The 20,649-nt window shown below is 35.1% G+C and overlaps 1 protein-coding gene across 5 annotated transcripts in view; it reads right to left on the bottom strand.

Moving 5' to 3' along the window:
- unc79 (uncoordinated 79) overlaps positions 1 to 20,649 on the bottom strand; it is a 60,339-nt gene that overhangs the window by 16,315 nt on the left and 23,375 nt on the right. For 4 of the 5 annotated variants that reach the window (XM_053759426.1, XM_053759428.1, XM_053759427.1 and 1 more), the window contains 19 exons: positions 19,709 to 19,789; positions 18,516 to 18,653; positions 17,907 to 18,059; positions 15,690 to 15,826; positions 14,884 to 14,966; positions 14,298 to 14,397; positions 13,527 to 13,683; positions 11,866 to 12,067; positions 10,544 to 10,732; positions 9,936 to 10,067; positions 9,555 to 9,690; positions 8,651 to 8,782; positions 8,143 to 8,248; positions 7,031 to 7,150; positions 6,301 to 6,436; positions 5,567 to 5,786; positions 4,975 to 5,080; positions 4,451 to 4,537; positions 2,701 to 2,780 (listed from right to left, as the gene is read on the bottom strand). In XM_053759426.1, coding sequence (XP_053615401.1) covers positions 2,701 to 2,780; positions 4,451 to 4,537; positions 4,975 to 5,080; positions 5,567 to 5,786; positions 6,301 to 6,436; positions 7,031 to 7,150; positions 8,143 to 8,248; positions 8,651 to 8,782; positions 9,555 to 9,690; positions 9,936 to 10,067; positions 10,544 to 10,732; positions 11,866 to 12,067; positions 13,527 to 13,683; positions 14,298 to 14,397; positions 14,884 to 14,966; positions 15,690 to 15,826; positions 17,907 to 18,059; positions 18,516 to 18,653; positions 19,709 to 19,789 — 2,495 coding nt within the window. The remainder of the gene's footprint in view (positions 1 to 2,700; positions 2,781 to 4,450; positions 4,538 to 4,974; positions 5,081 to 5,566; positions 5,787 to 6,300; positions 6,437 to 7,030; positions 7,151 to 8,142; positions 8,249 to 8,650; positions 8,783 to 9,554; positions 9,691 to 9,935; positions 10,068 to 10,543; positions 10,733 to 11,865; positions 12,068 to 13,526; positions 13,684 to 14,297; positions 14,398 to 14,883; positions 14,967 to 15,689; positions 15,827 to 17,906; positions 18,060 to 18,515; positions 18,654 to 19,708; positions 19,790 to 20,649) is intronic. The other variant, XM_053759429.1, reaches the window with a different exon arrangement.

Here is a 20,649-nt window from a genome sequence, read left to right as displayed (position 1 = left end):
GAAAAACTCACAACCTCTACCTTTCAGACCACAATACAGGCCAAACTCTTACGTTTAAGATACGGACAGAAGACGAAAGAAAATACTATTATAAAATTCAACGTAACTTCTCTAAAGAAAATGTCCAAAAATTTCAAGAATGTCTTTCAGCCCTAACATGGTCCGAAGTTATGAGCGAAACCTGTTTAAATAAAGCATTTGATGAATTTCATGATAACTTCTGTATGTTTTTTAATCTATGCTTTCCATTACAAAAAATTAAAGTTAATACTAACGCCGGGTCACCAAAATGGATAACAAAAGGTATCAGAAAAGCATGCAGACATAAACGTCAACTCCGATTTAACTGCTACAGGCATCACACGGAAGAAAATAAATTAATATACATGAATTACAATAAAATTCTACGGAAATGCATGAATACTTCCAAACGGTGCCTGAATTTAAAAACTATTAAAAGTGCCAAAAATAAATGCAAGGCAACCTGGAATATTATAAAAAATAAAACTGACAAAGTGTATATCAATAATGACATCGAATCAATAAATACGAACGGAATAAATATCACTGACCCACGACATATCGCGGAAACATTCAATGACTATTATATAAATATAACTAACACTGACCAGAAAGCAAAACCACAAAGACCATCTTGCAACACCAACCAGCAAATTAACGATAGTTTGTATCTTACACCTTGTACCGAAGACGAGGTTATCAAAATAATTCAATCATTAAATAATACCAAAGCAGTGGGTTATGATGATATTCCTACTTTTATATTAAAATTATGTGCTGGTTTAATTGCAAAAGTCTTGACATATCTTATTAATTTATCATTTGTAAATGGCAAATTTCCTAATAAATTGAAAATCTCTATAGTAAAACCGCTTTTTAAGAAGGGAGATAAAATAGAGCTCAATAATTATAGACCTATTACTTTGATTCCTGTGTTATCCAAAATATTTGAAAAAGCTATGTTAAGGCGCATAAATTCATTTATCAATAAACACAACATCATTATTGAAGAACAAAATGGGTTCCAACAGAACAAATCTACCACTCTGGCAGCCTTTTCTCTTATTGGTACTATCACACAAAATATTGATAATAAAAAACCGGTTGTGACAGTGTTTTTTGATATGTCAAAGGCTTTCGACTTTGTCGATCATGTAAATTTGGTCGGAAAATTAGAAAGATATGGCATTAGGGGTTTAGTTAATGACTGGATAAAAAGCTATTTGACAAATAGAACCCAATGCGTGGAAATATCTCGTATAAATAAAAAAAATGAAATGCAATCACACCGTTCCATTTTCAAAGAAAACAAATACGGGGTTCCACAAGGAAGTATATTGGGACCACTGCTATTTTTACTTTATATAAATGACATTATTTCAATAACTAAAAATAAATGTGTTTTGTTTGCTGACGACATTTCTATAATTATTGCTGATACTGACGACGATGTTAAATTCGAAACTGCCATAAATGTAACTGTTGAAGCGGTAACTAAATGGTTGAAATCTAATAATCTGCACGTAAATATTGGAAAAACGACATTTATACAATTTTTAAATTATCAGACTGTTAAACCTACTCTAAATATAAATTGCCAGAACCAACATTTGACAGAGGCTACTAGTACACTTTTCCTTGGGCTCACATTAGATAGCCATTGTAATTGGAAGGCTCATATAGATAGTGTGTGTAAAAAACTAAATAAATTTGTATTTGCTCTAAGGAAATTAAGGTCTATTTCTAATGAAAACATTGCTCGTACAGCGTACCACGGTTACGTAGCGTCAGTATTAAGATATGGACTTCTATTGTGGGGAAATTCAACAGACATAAAAAGGGCATTTATTACACAAAAAAAATGTTTAAGAGCATTGTATGGGAAGGGTCCTCTTGAGTCTTGTCGACCATTATTTAAGAATCACAGCATCCTGACTCTTACCTGTATGTACATCCTCGAGGTAGGAACTTTCGTTAGATCGCATTCGAACTATTTTACTAGAATCGGTGATATAGCCAACCGCAGATTTCCACATAGAGATCCCACTCGATTGGTAATACCAATTTGTAGAACTTCGCTTTTTGGTAATAATTGTTATGTCATGTCGGTAAAGGTGTATAACAAATTACCAAAGGATATTAGAGAGTTGCCAGAAAAACATTTTAAAACTCAATTGAGAAAATGGTTACTTGACCAATGTTTCTATGACATGGAAGAATTCTGGACCATGAGATGTCCATAATTTATAGTTTTATTTTAAGGAAATTATTGGCTTATTATTGGTTTAAATGTAAATTAGTATAATATTGTAATTGTAATTGAGGTACAAGTAGAAACATGATAAATTAAGATGACATTAATCGTGAAAATTTACATGCCGAGGAACGGCGAGACATGCTGGTCTATATCTTTTATTTGTAACACCTTTTTATACCGTGTTTCATGTAAATAAATAATTTCTATTTCTATAATATCTAGACAACAATTGTAAAGAGTACAGAGTTTGTAATTTTGTACTTAATTTTTAACTTCGGAACTACTAAACCGATTTCCAAAATTCTTTCACAAGTAAAAAGCTACAGTATCAATGAAAGACATAGGGTACTTATTTTATTCGATATCCCCACAAGAGTAAATCCCCGGGACGCAACTAATACTGCACATGTCAATTTACTTACAGATTAGACGAATCGCTGCCAATAGACACAGATGAGCTGGTCGAAAGCTGATGGGCTGAGCGAGAGCTCACTGTTGGACCCTAAATAAAAGATTTTGCTCGAATCAAACTATTAATTCAGTTTCAGTCTGTTGCTGACCAACAATGATAATAATTTTATAACCACAAGTTGAATTATAAGAGAAAATGTAAAAATAAATACGATAAAAGTAAGTTTTATAACCATAGAGTAAAACGGGCTCTTATTACTGAGACTCCGCTGTCCGTCTGTCTGTCCATCTGTCACCAAGCTGTATCACATGTTAGTGTTAGTTACAATAGTTGACAAGTCAGAAAATTCCTAAAAAATATTTATAATGTAGATAAAATCCTAAAATATCATTTAGGATCATTATAATGATTCATACAAAGTAACAATGCAGCTGGATCTAAATATACGAAGATTTAAAGTTGATTGGAAAGTCTATTTTCAAAAAGTATAAAATTATAAAAATAAATTTAACCATAATAAAAAACTAAAATGTTGTAACAACTTTTATTAAGAAATCAACATTATAAACGTAATATTTAAGGTAGCTGTTTCAACGAACATTTTAGCAAGTTGTGACGTCACTTCTTCGTGTCATTTAGTACGGAGCGTTTGGACGAGTTCAAAAATGAGTGATTTTATTTTTGTCATATCTTTGAAAGCATTATCATTTTCACAGCATTTTTTTCACTGGTGTTTCTATTAATATAAGGGCTTTCAAATAGTCATCAAAACAAAAATTTGTCAACTAACCTATTGAAATTTTCACAAGTATTTCTGTTGCAGCTATAATGACAAACACATACGAAAAAAGAGAAAATAAATATTTAAAGTGTCTCCAATACAATAAACGTGATTGTTTTGTCGTTTTATAGATGAAGCATCCATTGACAAGAACCTCATTCTTTTTTTTAAATGAAATTCTTCGCATAGTCTTTATTTGAATACAATAATAAATATTACAAGCTAGGTATATTATATAAGTACATTACAAATAAAAAACCTCCTCAAACGCGCCGCCCCGAGGCAACGTGCCCGGAATGCTGGCAGCATTTCCTCGCTGTACTGCCAGACTTATACGCTGAGCAAAGAAAATACCTGATCTCGGATCACCAGTTGTCTCGATGAGACGCGTTGAAATCTCTTTCAAAAATTTTCTAGCTTCAGGGACCCAAGGACCCTTTTGTCTCCACTGCGAAAGGTAAAAACATGAACGTATCCCCCAGACCTGCGTATTTCCTTTTTTTACCCACTTCGGCAGCACAAGCAGCCGCCCCGCCATGTTTGGAGGTAGAGGGTAAGTGCAGGGTGCCAAGTTCCTAAATTTATTGATATATCTACCACGTTCTTGAATTTATTGATATAAGATCGGGTAAAACCTTAATCCTTACATATTGTAAACAAAGTCCTCTACCGCGCCTGTCTGTTCGCGATAAACTCAAAAACTACTGGACGGATTTTCATGCGGTATTCACCAATATATAGAGTGATTCCTGATGAAGGTTTTGGGGTATAATTTATTACGTTTTTACTCGAGCAAAGCCGGGACGGGCCGCTAGTAAATTATACACCAAAGCCTTCCTCAGGTATTAGACTATTTATCAAAAAACCCGCATCAAAATCTGTTGGGTAGTTTTAGAGATCTAAGCATGCATAGGGACAGACAGCGGAAAGCGACTTTGTATTATACTATGTAGTGGTGATGGTGGACAAGTTTACTTGCATTTTTTGCTAAAGTTGGGTGAACAGTTGTCGCAGGTGTCTCGATTTTCGGCGGATCTTCGTAATGAGATGGCTCGTCAAACGAACCCTGTAATAATGATTTTAATTCCATTAATTTACCGATTGCTCCATACGCAAAGAAACGTTTCTTTGCGAATCCGCAATCGAATTCTATACAAAATTTAAAGTAATTAAGTATTTGTATTATAATCTAGTTAAGGTATTTAAAGCCTGTGCCCGGCAGTGGGACACCACAGACTACAAAAAAAAAATGTCTGTCCTTTCATTGAGATATTCACTTTAGAATTAGCAACAATGAGGTTAATAATTAATTATTGTAGAATCTACATTTGACATAATTTGTAATGTGCAATGTTAATAAAAATGTTTTAAAAAAATACTTTTTTATATTTTTATTTCATTAAAATACACAATATTTTTTAAGTACATACGCATGATTTCTTTTATTATATGGATATTTCATCAAGATTACTAAAGATTTTTTAATATATCGTTTATACTCACAGGGGCAGTGCTTCCGTGCACGGTGGTGTCAGATTTATCGCTCGTCTCCGGTATTGCTATCAGCTCGCTCTCTGATGATTCCTGTTCTAGACTCCATTGTTGGTATCTAGAATAAGCGCACGATGAATACGTATGTATCAACTTTTCTATACATATAATAAAACTGGAAGATAGCTATGTCTGTACATAGGCGATATTAAAGAAAAATAATTAAGGTGGGTCTTTATGGGACCAATAGAAGTCAAAACATTTTTTGTCTGTCTGTCTGTATGTTTGTTCGCACAAAAATAAGTTACGAGCGGAACCTCGAAATAAATGTGGACGAAAACGAAAAAAATATTAAAAAGGTGACTCGTATCAGGTTTCGTGAGTCTGCGGTGTTCGCTTACCATCAGGCGACCTACATGCACCTTTTCCCACTATACTATAAAAAATGATATTTCAGCTCCACACTGTCGTCGAACAGTTAACCAAACTTTGATTCGGTATACATTGCTGGTTTTTCATTGCGGTAAATAAAAGCACTCATACAAAAACACAATGTTCACGCATCCGCGTCGGTAAATAGCATAACAATAATAAATTGACTTACTTGTTTGGTTTGGGCGGGTCCTCCCAATGCGTGGTCATGTGCGCGGGAGACTTGTGCGGCAGCTTGCTGCTGCGCTCCGCGCACAGCGGCGAGCTGCCGGCGCCCCCCGCCCCCGCGCCCCCAGCGCCCCCGGCGCCCCCGGTGCCCCCCGCCGCCCCCGACGACACTCCCGCGCACGCCATCGGCTCGTGCTCCGTTTTTAGAGACGGTTGGGATAGATCTGTGGGAAAAGTGAGGGTTAACATTTCACTTCTCACCATCGAATTGATACGAAATGAGATACAGCAAACCAAACACATTGCGCAATTGTGACGTAACGACAACCACACTGCAATGTCATTGGTTGGCTGCGACACACTTCGCATCAATTCGATGGTGAGAAGTGAAAATACAAACCCGCACATCTCCCTCTGAATATAATCAAAATAACTCATTTGCAAAAACATGAGTTTGCATTATATAAGTCGCCCTTCGGGTCTGTTTGGTTTTAAGATATGTGATCTTTTAACACAAGCAACGGATTTTGATACAGTTTTCATTCATTCATACACCTTCATTCTTCATTTGCATACATAAAAAATATATATTGAAATACAGTTAAAGATTCATAAAAGCAAATAACAAGACGCTTAATAATTTAAAATTAAAATAATAAAAATATACATACATTCAACAATTCAAATTCAAAAAATGAAACGCAAGAAAAAGAAAGAGACAAGCTTTAAAAATCTCACCTCTCGCTCTGGCTTGCGGCATTACTATCATAGGTGGGATTCGCTTGCATTGGTGATACTGTGATTCTACTGTGTTCAACACAATTCGAACTAGAGTCTGTACTTGACTGCACAGCGTGCCGTTACCGTAGTGATACTGCAAGAAAATTTATTTATTAATCTCATACATTTTTGTATGACTGGTAGGTAACGTTGATACCTTTAATCTAACCTAAACTAATATTATAAGTAAGTTTGTTTGTTTGCCTACCTACCTACTCAACTAATCTTCTTGAAATTTTGCATACATGTAGTTTGAACTATGGTAAAGAACATATATTTCTTCTTTTCATGCCGGAAAATTAACGCGGGCGAAGCCGCGGGCAAAAGCCAGTTATACATATAACTTAGTACTAAGTATGTCAACATAAAATGCACAAAAGGCAGCCTTATAGCCTTAAGGCGCTGTAGCGGTTTCTTCCAGACAACGTTCTCTAATATATAATTTATATACATTATCAACCTTATCTATTCTCATATATCACTTACTAGCTGCGCCCCGGGGCTTCGCTCTCGTGGGTATTCTGGGATAAATAGTACTATACTATGTATTATTCCAGGTTATATTCTACCCGTGTACCAAATTTCATAACAATCCGTCCAGTAAACTTTGCGTGAAAGAGTAACAGACACACACACACATACATACATCCTCACAAACTTTCGCATTTATAAAATTAGTAGGATTTACCTTGTAGAGAACCACCAATAAAGCCATAAGCCAATGTCTGCGAACATGCGGCTCCAACGCCGTCAGCGAGTGGGTGCCGGCGGCTGCGCTCGCGCCTCCGGTCGCCGGACTACTGCAGTACTACACGAATATCGAATAGTAGATATACATATTATTGTTAACACTCAGTTATGACTATCTATAATATATCTATGGTAACTACATAAATTATAATAACGGGACTAAAGTTAAGTCCTTTTTTATTTAATGTTGCTGATGTTTCAACGACCTTGTAGTCAGACTCAAGACTGGTTTAGACCGACTACAAACGCTCCGATTTAAGGGACTACAGAAAGGGATGCATGTATTAAAAAGAGATGTAAGATAACCTACCTTTTCTAATAAATAAATAAATAAATAAATAAATAAATAAATAAATAAATAAATAAATAAATAAATAAATAAATAAATAAATGCATCTCTTTCTGTAGTCCTTTAAATCGGAGCGTGTATAGCCGGTCTTAAGACTAGTCATGTGTTCAAAGCGCGAAAGTTTAGAAAACACTATTGTCTATGGTAGTTTTTCTATTCTTATCTATATATAAATATATATAAAACTCTTGCGTTACTGATTGACTGACTGACAGACAACGCACAACCGAAACTACTGAGCGTAGAAAGCTGAAATGTGAAGGTTCCTAGGACAGTGTAGGGGAGCACTAAGAACGGATTTTATGTAATTCCCACGGGAATCTGATTTTTACTCACATACGAAGTTGTGGGTAAAAGCTAGTTCAATATATTCTCTGCTATGACAAGTGCTTCAATTAGTCGTTTTATTATGTTAGTTATTTATAAACAACAATTACATCAGGTCATGGGCCCGGGAAAGTCAAAAAGTAGTAGCTTTCAGTGAAAATTAATTTTCGACAACAATTTGTTATTTTCACGTAAATAAATAACCTCGAAAACTAAGTCTTCAATTATTATGATAGTTCCTATCACATCTACATTTAAGAGTGAACCAAACATTTTCTATTTTTGTTATTAACAGTTTACATTAAAAACTACCTTTGCTTACCACAGTTTTGCCTCATACAATTTCCATAATATAGATAATGTTTATCACTTACCTGCAATAATAATAAGGTAGGTTCAGCTATACTGGCGCCCATCACATGATTTTGATCCAACACTTGAGGCAAATTTGCCATGAACGCGTTGAAAATTGACGATTGTCTGAAATAACACGCTTTTTCTTGTAAACTGATATAATTCTTCAATCAGTATAAACGAAAACCTATATTCCATGTGTAACTGAAAGAAAAAAAGGGACTCATTTTCCGCGTAGCAGGATACAATATCAATGTATCATTCCGGAAATTTTCGAAAATCCACGGAAACAGTCAGCAAATATTCTCGGATATATAAAGAATTTTCTTCAGATCATTCCCGTGAACATTGTATTTGCGGGAATTTTTGAAGTAGGAAATTTACAAGAACGGATAATTTCTCAGCGGCATATCGCAAAAACTTTCACTTTCTTGAATAAAATTGTATCGTAGAACAAAAATCTTCTTTCTATGCAAAATAATAAACAATATTATTTCAATTAAAACGTCACAAATTTCCACATCTTACCTCAACGTGTAAGGTGATATCTGAAAGTACTTTTCCACGCAGTTGTACCCTAGTAGTAGGAATAAGTGTCTGAGTACTAGCTCTTGCGATTTAGCTGTAGCCTTGTCTTCCGTCGGGTGGGCTTGGTCAGATCTATAAAATGTAGATGCAATAAAAAAAAAGAAACATATGCTTGCATTATAAATATAACAAGCCTTTTCTCACGACCTGCAACTTGCGTAAAAATTGCTTATTCTATTTCCCGTAACAATTTTGTGTAATCCTATCTTAACCCTTAACCCCCACACTCCCCAAATAACCTATATAAAAATTTCGAAATTCCTAATTTCGACTGTGCGTTGACTTACGGAGATTTTTGAAAATAAAAAAAACAAAGTTTTATTTTTTCCTCAGGCATCGAAACATCATAGCAGAGACTGAGACTGGGACACGCGAGGAGAAGGGAGAGATTTGGGTTGATGTATATAGGTCAAATTCAAATTCAAATTCAAATCATTTATTCAGAAATTAGACCTTCACAGGCACTTTTTATCGTCAATTTTTATATTTATAGTTATTTCTCACAAGCTACAAACTACTGGCATTTCGGAAGGACCACTGCTGATAAGAAATGCCGAAAGAATGACAATGTTTTTTTTTCTAATAATATATAAATGTACATAATGTAGGTTTAAAGATCACTAACGTGAGAGACTTAGGAAGACATCACTTATTGACGTCAAAAATGTCTACTGCCGACTTTCAATGCGAAGAAGAAGCGGCGCTACAAACTATACCTCAGCCTTTTCTACAAAGACGTCAAATTGTGGTGTGGTGAAAGGTTGATTTCCAAAGCGCACATGTTTTTTTTTTATTTCTTTGGTTTGTCAACACATGTTTATGCATTAAGAATACAGGTATATACCTTGACAAAAACTGCATCAGAAGGAACACCAGCAAATTGGTCGTCTCCCGATCGGCTTCTTCCAAATCGACTGCTTTTGGCAATACTGTGGTCAGAGTGTCTTCTGTAGACCGTCCAGATAACGAGTGGAAACCATCTACAATACAATTTTATATCCTTGAAAATGTTAGTTAATAGTTGACATGTTGAATCAAATATGTATTTTGAACATATTTGCTAATTGAACATAATTGTCCATATTATGTTTAATTAGCAAGTATGTTAAATAAATACAATAATTAAATATATACACGGACGTATCACATTGATTGAGTTAGCCCCAAGATCGACTAAAATTAACTAGTAGTCGATCTTTGGGCCATACAGAGAAGATTATCTTACCATGAGTGTTATTAGAACGGGGCGTAGGCCCAAGGGTTTGTGGCGTAGTCAGCAGTTGTCCCAAACCAAAACGCGACGTTTTGCGTTTCAACAAGGGCGCTGAGAATTGCCGTGAATACACCTTCTCGCGTTCTGAAAAAAAAAAAATTTTAGCTAATGTGTGTAATTATATAGTGTGCATAATACGCCCATAGGATCGTGTTGATGATGCGAATCAAGCTTGTGTGATTGAGATAAAGACGCTAGAGTTGACGCCATAATCGCAGTGCACTCGGGATTCTCGTTGCTGTTGGTTTCGTCCCTGGTGTTGCAGGTTGCAGTGTCCTATCAGGTGGATCGCGCCTGTTTACCTTCTTAGTACTATAAATAAAAGTTCAGTTCATTTTATAGAGACGTCCACTTTTTCCAGACCTACATTTGTTAATTGACGTCCTTGGAGAAAAGGCTGCAGTGAAGTTTGTTGCGCTGTTTCTTATTCACCTGCGCTTTGCAAGTCGGCAGTAGACTTAGTTTAAGTAATTTTTTGGCGTCAATAAGTGATGTATATCATCCTAAATTGAATAAAGAATTTTGAATTTGAATATAACTCGAAATGTTCAATGACTTACCGTGTCTAGTATCAGGATGAGGTGGCATAGTCGCGGGCGCAGATATAGTCCTCTTGTACGGCCATTTGGTTCCAAAGGAGGCGCTGAGCGTGTTCACGTTGGTGTCCCGCGCCGACACGCTGAGCGCTTCGTGTGCGCGACGCACTTTGTATAGGAACCACTCCGAGCTTGTTTCGCTGCTTACTAATTCTGGAAGAAGTTTTGATCTACATGTCTTGGATGTTCGTATATGAATGTATTACTATATAGTGCGCTTGGACTATTTAACTGAAACAGCGACAAGTCAAAATAGAATGTGTTGTTGTTGAGGGCAGTGTGCATCGCGCTCTAACATCTTGGCATAGACGTGGTAGGCACTGGTTTCAGTCCAAACAACTCACATGTAGCTCACATTATACATACTTTGACATCTTCTTCATAGTATTCCTCATGGCCGAGGGTCGTGGTCAATAGAATAGTCGTAGAAAGAAACACACATTACAACTTTCTTGGCATTATTAATGGAGTGGTTTGAAATTGCTTTCTCCATTTCACACACAAGTTAATAATCAACAAGTGTGCAGGTTTCCTCACGATGTTTTCCTTCACCGGAAGCAAGTGGTGGTAGATGAAAACTACTTTACATGAGTCAGATTGGTATATAAAGTATACCATATATACATAATATACAATAAAGCCGCCCGCCGTGTCTCATTCAGCTTTCTTCTTTTAAACCACACAACGAATTTTGATTCAGTTTTCATTGTTATTTCATTGTCTTTTTCAACGAAGATTAATACAAAACAGCCAATTAGACCATGTGTTATTGTGATATCAATAATAACTAATTAAAGTTATTCAAATATAGGACAAGGCTAGAAGAGAGAGGCAGAGAGAGATGGTGTCATATATTTATCGTCAATAAAAATATGACACAATATCTCTCTCTCTCTCTCTGACTGGACTGCTTAAATTAAAATAGGTAAAAAAAAAGTAGGTACGTAAAAAATAGGTTTGAAGTAACTTACCATCCTAAAAACACCACATCGAAATAAAATTAAACCTGTCAAAATAAAAAATAAAAAACAAATATAAAGAAAAAAGTAAGACGTGATAAGATTAAAAATAATAACACAAAATAAACATAGATTACAAAACACAGCAAACTCATCAATGGATAAGTTTGCCACATTAATTTATTTGACTAATTTAATAATTTTACAGTAAACAGCACATCAATCTACCAAAACTCATTGCAAACTCGCCGTTATTAGAAGTTATGTAAATAGAGGTTCATACAGGGTAACTTTATGTGCTATTCACTGTACAGATACAAAACATACCTCTTAGATTAGAAAAGTCTACAGTCTTGTTACAATTGATCTGGGCCTCCAAAAACAACGCTTCGAATCGGTTCAAAAAGAACTCCCACGTTAGAATTCGGCGGTCGCTTAGTGTATTATGCAGCTGATAGATGGATTGCAGAACCATTGGCCGGTCGACTATGACCAGGTCGAATTGAGTCTCCAGACAGTATAGGAGTAACTGAAAAAGAATTCAAATTTTAGGATATTCAAGAATAGCTGTAAATAGGTGCTTATCATCTTCATCAACGTCGGCATCATCATCATCAACAGCCCCACTTAATCGTCCCCACTGCTGGGGCACAGGTCTTCCTTGTAGATGGATAATAAATATAGGCCAAAAGCATGACACACGCGGGCCAATTGGCCAGTTTTTTTTTATGTAGCTCTCAGGTCCCACTGCTGGGCAAAAGCCTTCCCTCTTTGTTTCCAACCCCTTCTATTTCTCGCCGGTTTTAACGACTGCAAATACAAGCGAGACCAACAGTTTAACGTGACTTGCAAACCACGGAGGAGTTCAAGATAATACATGTTAGGTCACCTATCCAATGACTGACCATTGTGAGAGTGACTTAACCGCCACTATCACAGGCCGAACGCTATCAAGTAATGAATATTGAATAACAAGTCAAATTGCATTTTTTTTTTCATTTTTTTTTATTTATTTATCATAGAATCAACAGCACTTGAACAAAAATTACATTTTATCTTACAGGGTTAAACTTAATGCCAATTACAGATTCTTGTTTTGTAAATTAAAAAGTTATAAACAGCCTAGAACTGAAATAAAAGAAAACAATAGACAAACATGGCTGTTGCCTAGTGTGGGACCAATTATATAAGCAATGTAGCAAAGTTTTATTTATTTAATAAATTTCATTTCATTTTATTTCAAATAGGGACGCATCACGTTATGTGTGTAATTGGTATAGATTATCACATTATATGTGTGTAATTCATAATACCAGAAACAAAAATGTTCAAGAGGCTTGTATATAATATCGAGTAATAACGATATGTAAGAACGAGTGACGTCATATTTATTATTTTTAATATCTCCTTTTTTTTGAAAGGTGAACAATGTGTAAGCGCAATTATTTTTTGTACAGAGTTAAAACTACACTATTCTATTGAGGAATGCAAGCACACAACAGATCGAATATTTTCTTCGGAGTGCTTTACGACATTTTCGAGAATAATTAAGAAAAGAATATTATAAACAAATCTTATTTCGTTTTAACCAATGCCCATGAGGATCTTTATCCCGAAATTCCCACTGGCACCAATCAAGAAGCATAACTACATACTGTCTATATGAAGTAGAAAATAGATTTTTAACAAACAAAATTTTTTGCAATTGCAATTTCAAATGGAATAGTCAAGATTGGTTGATAAACACCCAGTGTTGCTAACAAAAACTGCACAGCGGTCTTATTTATTTTTTACTCTTTACACACTGACTGTTGAGTAATATATTGTAGTGGCCGATCTATGGAGAAAAAAAAATCTATCCGGTGTTCTAGTGGTTAATGCGCCCGTCTGTAAACCAAAAGGCCTCGGGTTCGAGCCCAACACGTGCCACATTAGTTTGTATCAATCTGACATTTTCATATCATTATTTAAGTTTAAAATGCTGATACCTCAACAGCGTTGTCATGTATAGTGCCAATATATAAAGTGGCTCGTTGCGCGACGTACACATTTATATCGTCCATGCTGGATATCAAATAACAGAACGCAGTAGCCAATGCCGTTTGGAGAGGCAGACTTGTCTTGATTGGAGACCCGTCCATAAAGCTGAAAACATTTTAGCTTTATTAATTAACTCTTTATTGAATGAATGAATGAATAATTTCTTTAAGTAACCATGGCTCATATTTGTTAGTAACACTTATATCTATGGTTAGTAAATATAATAATAAAAATTAAATTCAAATAATAATAATAATAATTCAATTAAAACAATTATAAAATTAATAAATAATTACAAATTTATTAATTCAGTGCGCAATATAAACAAAGAGACTTTTAAAAACAACAAACGTCTGTATCCTACTAATATTATAGATGCGACAGTTTGTGGAGATGTGTGTATGTTTGTTACTCTTTCACGCAAAATCTATTGAACCGATTGTTATGAAATTTGTTACATGAGAGAATAACCTTGATATGATAAACTAGTTGTTCGCCGCGAACTTAGACCTATTAATAGCCTAGACTGTGAATATTTCAAAAACTACTTAATCGATTTTGTTGCCACACAAACTTAAAAATTCCATTGACAGATCCTACATACCTTTTAAATTTCATTACAATCGGAGCAACGGTTCAAAAGTTATCGCGTTCGAAACATACATATAAAAAAAATATTTTTGCCCCAAATTGATTAATACCAATTATATTTCACCTACCGTATTATGATGGTGACCCGCTCGGTGGCTGTGAACCTGACGCGTTCGTCGTGATGGTGGAACTGATCGCGTATCAAGTTGCAGAACACATCAGCACCACCTGGTGGCCAAACATAGCAATAAAAATACTAGGTTGCTCACAGCGATAATTATGATTATGAGATAAAAGAACGTATTTATTGAAAGCGTCAAAATGAATGTGGAAATTTTTTATTTAGTTCCTTTTAAGTACGATAGAGGCGCTATATATATTCTATGTATATATCTGTTGTATAACTTTTATTTAAGAAACATGAATAAAGACATATTATATTATATAAACTATCGATATCCATACGACGCTGTCGATACCATTACAATTTTGCGGGTTTGTACACATAATAGTTGTATATTTTGTAACTTAGTTGTAAGAAACACTATCAATAAATTTATTTTTATTTTATATTATTCAGAAAAAAAACATGCTAGCCAGTTTTATTAATTTAAAAGCTGTTATTTAATTTCACTTTTTTTAGCTTAGTTTTTTTTACCTGTCTTCAGTGAAGGCATTTATTAAAAAAAACGATGAAAACGACAAAGAACATACCCGCTAATGTAACACAGTGTAGCAGAATAGGCACAGCGACCGAACAGATGTGCGAGTGGGATGCGTTACACACGTTCCATAGGCTAGAAAGGGATAACAACAGTAAATAATTTGCCATTCATCTTGGCGTTTCATTGTCTTCGTGTTGAAATACGAACTTACAGTTGGTGGGTCACGTTTTACTTTGCTGTTCCTTAGGGGGTAGACAGAGGCAAGAGAAGCGAATTTCAAAGGTTATGTTTAGCTCTATGGCTGGTTTATTGGAGGAATGATGCCAATTGCCCTTGATTGATTTTTACAATCTGCGCGGGAGGAAAAGCAGCTGGCAAATATTTTTCTTTCGCTCCCAGTACAACGATCCTTAAGATCATAATGTTCCATGTGTAAGTCTTGACCATGTACTTTATTATGTACTTACATGTTATATTACTGATAAAAAAATATACATAAATTTATATTTAAAAAATGGTAAGCCCTTCTGGCATAATAGGGACCAACACTGTTTGAATGAGTTTCTTTCGGCATTTCTTCTCAGCAGTAGTCGTTCCGAAATGCTAGTAGTTTGTAGCTTTGGTAAACATCATTTAATTTAGATTATGACGTGAAAAAGTGCCTGTGAAGGCCTAATTTCTGAATAAATGATTTGATTTTGATTTTTTGATTTCTTACTCTAATGTCAACTTCTCCGCCTAATTGGCAGAGTATGCTGTATCTTACTCTTTTAACAACTCTGTATCACCATGTTCTAAGGAATAAACGATCTATCTATCTTTCATTCTGTACTGGATATTATGATGTGGACTTACTTGTCTATAAGCAGATTCTCCTGGCACCAAATAAGGAAGCCCCTATGCTCGGCCAGGCAATCCGCATTCAATACTAACACTTGGAGACATTGCAGCAAATGATATAGCACATCTGGTCGGGAGGTGCTTTTGAGTTCCTAGAAATAGAAGTTGACGTTAATTAACGAAATATTGAGTGTATAATTGAAAAGACTAATATTTAAATAAAATGAATCACACAGGGAAAGGAGTAGAAGATAAAAAGTAGGAGCCTAGACTCTGACGCTCGTTGTCTGAGGAATTGAGCGTCGGAGTCCAGGAGGAATCAGGAAAATGCTCTAATCAGAGGAGGGAAAGAGATGGAAAGAGAAAGACACACCTTCCCTTTTCAGCTAAAGTCTCACTTAAAAAGAACAAATTATGAAAACATTGGAACTAAATGTGACTTAGATGGTAGGAACAGGATTATTATAGACATATTGCGCACATTCCTGGCAATGGTGGTAAATAATATAGTTAACAGAAATAAAGGACTGGTAGAATAGTTGATCCTGGAAAACATTTTTTATGAATACCAAGTACCAGAAATTATTTGATAATCATGTGGAATCCATCCGAAGATCCCTTCGCTCAAGCTACAATGCCATAAAGATACATAGAGACGTATCATTAGGGCATGATAGCTAGAGAAAAGAGATTTTTAACCACCGACGCAGAGCTCAAAAAGCCATAGACTTGATCATGCCTGGCAATCACGACTGTTCACAAAAACTTTGATAGTTTCATTTATTTATCCCCTCGAGACGGAAATACACATGCATGTAGCTTGCACACACCGTAGCAACCAGCATACAAGCTACTGGAATGACTATACACTAAATTCAAATTCAAATCATTTATTCAGAAATTAGACCTTCACAGGCACTTTTTCATATCAATTTTTATATTAAACTAGCTTTTGCTCACAACTTCGTATGTGAGCAAAAATCCATTTCCCGTGGTAATTTTAGGAAATCCCTTCTAAGTGCTCTCCTACACTGTCGTGGGAACCTACACACCAAATTTCAGCTTTCTACGCCCAGTAGTTTCGGCTATGCGTTGTTTGTCAGTCACTTGCAAATTTAGCTTGCAAATGTAAACGCCTGTGCCAGTTACACAAACATACTTGTAAATAGCTTACATGTGTATTTCCGCCCTTATGGATTAGACACAGCATACGACATAAAAATGTGGCCACGCTGATCCCTCTGTTGTCGGCGTCCAGAGAGCAGGCTATGGGGCAGGACAGCAGGAAAACCATGGATTGTATAGCACCGACAGAGCGGTCAGCCTGGTCACATACTGGTTGAATACCGTCGAGCCGTTCCGAAAATCCATTCGATAAATAATCCAGTTGATTTGATATAATAAAAATATACGGGACCACTAATACACGTGCTAACTAGTTAGAAACTAGTCGGCCAAACCACACGTGTATGAGTGGTCCCGTGTATTTTAATTATAATTTCTATATGTCACGTTACTTTTGGTCTAATAATTGTTTTGAAGGCACATAAAAACACTCAAGACTCATGAAAAAGAAATTATTTGCAAAAAAAAAAAAGTATAATATACATATTTGTGTTAAAAGAAAGAGCTAAGCCTACATGTTATATTAACTAAGCAAAAAGATATATATATACGAGGTGAATGCTATTTACATATATAACAAACATGTTTAGAAGAAAATACATTTTCGTAAATTGACTTGACTTTGACGACCTCGGTGGCGCAGTGGTAAAGTTCTTGCCATTGAACCGAGAGGTCCCGGGTTCGATCCCCGGTCGGGTCATAATGGAAAACGATCTTTTTCTGATTGGCCCGGGTCTTGGATGTTTATCTATATATGTATTTGTTATAAAATATAGTATCGTTGAGTTAGTATCCCATAACACAAGTCTCGAACTTACCTTGGGGCTAGCTCAATCTGTGTGGTTTGTCCTAATATATTTATATTTATTTTACATGTACCGAATACGCCCAGAATATTGTCAACATTTTCTTGTGGTGAGTGATTCCGCCTTAGAATAGCATCATTCCATATCCTCTCATCGAATCGTGAAGGATCAAGCTGTCCAGGCATTTTATCCCTTAGCAGCCTTATACAACATTCATGAAAGGATATGGAGAGCTCCAATTGAAAAAGAGCTTTGGACCTCAATATTACTGACTAAACAGATAAAGTCCACATAATCCTACCTGAAGCAATTGGTGAATGTATTGCAACTCCTGAGGCAGCTCGTCTATGCAGAAGTGAAATTTCCCAGCAGATGTAGGCCAGAAATTTGTCATATCGTCTTCTACAGATTCTGCTGTCGCTTCGTGGTCACCGAGCAGATTTGGTGTAGATACCTAACCAACAGGTGATATTTATTTGTAACTCTATTGCCCAAACAAACAGAATAACGTAAACATGGTGGCCTTAATTATAAATAGAAAAACTTACCTAATACAAGCTAAAATCAATTAACTGGTACATAAAAACATAATATAATTATTTATTCTTTTATTCTTCTTTCTATCAAATGTTATTACTAACATCGGTATCACACTTTTATTCATGTTGTCTACAGGAATCTGATATGACTTAGGACTTTCTCTTGAATCTTTTGTCTCCCTCAACTTGCTGATCTAATCTAGATCTAAGCCGTAAAAGGCCACGACGCTCGTATATCTACTTTGATGTACTGTCAGTGTCAGTCAGGCTGATCACTTGGTGGAGAGCTGCTCTGTTATGGTCTCTACAGTAGCTGTCATTATCTACTGGATCTCCAATGTTAGAGGTTATATCTACTTGGAAGTACTCACGTCTGCGGTGGCGGTGGCCACGTCAGTGTCAGTCAGGGTGATGGTGTGTGCGGTGGCCATTGGTGGCTGTTCACTTGGTGGCAGCGACACCGCCATATCGAGCTGCTCTGTTATGGTTTCCACTGTAGCTGTCATTATCTATGGATAAACGTTGACGTATAGAGAAATATTGGCACATCTCAAGATACTTTTGCTTTTAAGAGCAGAATACTTGTAGGAGCAGTGAAGAAAAATATGGACGACAGTTGAATAAACGTTGCAAATATAAAAAAACAGTTCATTGGCTCCTTAAATATTTCATAAAATATTATAAACAAAAACAAATACTAATGAAAATAAAATGTTCATATTTATCTTCATTACTGCTGGAAGCATGAATAATATTTCATTCTTATTCTCAAATCAATACTTCGATCGAAAACATAATATAGTGCGGTTCAGCAACACAAATAGCTCATTTTAAATTCAAATATACATTTAATAATGATGTGATGAAACATTTAACATTCATTTATCTAACACTTACTACTTTTGAAGGATAAAACAGATCATTCTCATGAAACATGTGGTCAGTGGTCACGAAAATCATCATTCAATTAAAATCATAAAAAGCTTGAACTCACTGTTTCTACATCTAAATATAAGGAAAAAAATAATAATTTACTGTTTTAAAAACTATAATAAAATAAATACAACTTGTAATTATATTTATGTAGATAGAGCAATGAATTCGTAAAAGATGAAATAGCCAATATTTCGCTAAATTATTTCAATTTAAAAATATTAATTATTGGAACTAACGAGTTGTCCTCATTAAGACAAAGCGGTGCAATTCGACTCGACGCGAAAATATTAAATATGATTATTATAGTGTCCTGTATAATCTTTACACCGCCATATACGTTCAAATATTTGATATTCAAGCGTCGAGGCGATTTGTCTCAATAAAGTATATTGAAGAAATATATCATATTTGTCCAGGAAATTCAAGCAACAAATAAAATATGATTTTTACATCGCGATCTATTATGTCTTTTGTCTCTTACTGTCTATGTCTTAATTAGTTGAAATCGTAAATTTTCGCCCATTCGACCTATCTGTTTGCTTTTATTTATTTACGTTAGTGTAATATCGGCTTAAAAAAAAGAAGATCGAAACAAAATGACAAAGCCAAGGGAAAGAGACAGACATACTTGCGTGTCGCCGGACGACTTAGTCAGGGTGGGGTCCGACCCGAAGTCGCTTATTAGGGAGAGTTGCATGAAATGAACAAACTATACATCTATTATAGATTGTACACAGCGATGCTAGCAGTGGAGTACTGGCACACATGCAACAGATAACTAATTCTACCCATTTATACTGACGTCATAATGAAAAATAAACTTTTTTAAATGTGTAATATATAATATGTATTTGGAATTGTTTTGATTCCGAATATGTATTAATCTTATATTTAATGTTGACGAATCTTTTTTCTATTTGACGGCAGTATAGACAACATCAAAATGTGATTTTATTTACTATATTAAGTTAGAGTAAATAAAATCCCAATAAATATTCTTTCTTCCTTCCATCTCTATTTATATTATTATCTACTTCTTGAGATGAAAGTGAGAAAATTTCAAGAATTCCGATATAATAAAAATCATCGATCAATCGGAAAATCTGATATCAATACGTCACTTCGCTGTCTCGAGTAAACTAGCAAATTTTCAAGCTAGTAAGTAAGACACAGAAGGCCTATCATAAAATATACTAACTCGTAGCACGTTACTAACGTCCAAATACTTCTCATAACTTCGTACGCATCGTGTAAAAATAGATAGAACTCTCACGGGTCTACTAGAAGAGATATCATTTGAAATAAGTAGGCATATAAGCATTTTTATAATGTAATCTAGATTTTTAGTTTCTTATGTACATAAACTGATAAATAAATCAATAGAACATGTGGACGGAATGACGTGCTACCTGTTTTATATTTCATGTTAGCCCCTGGATTCTTAGATCTAGAAATCTGTTAATATCTAAATATAAATTAGTAACATCAAACACCAATTTATTATAAGCACAATAAAAACAAAGTCCAGTACTCCACATTTCGGAAAGGAGATTGCTAGTGAGAAACAAA

The sequence above is a fragment of the Plodia interpunctella genome, chromosome 19 (genome assembly GCF_027563975.2).
Source record: "Plodia interpunctella isolate USDA-ARS_2022_Savannah chromosome 19, ilPloInte3.2, whole genome shotgun sequence".
Classification (NCBI taxonomy): domain Eukaryota; kingdom Metazoa; phylum Arthropoda; class Insecta; order Lepidoptera; family Pyralidae; genus Plodia; species Plodia interpunctella.
This window is presented reverse-complemented; position numbering and strand designations above follow the sequence as displayed.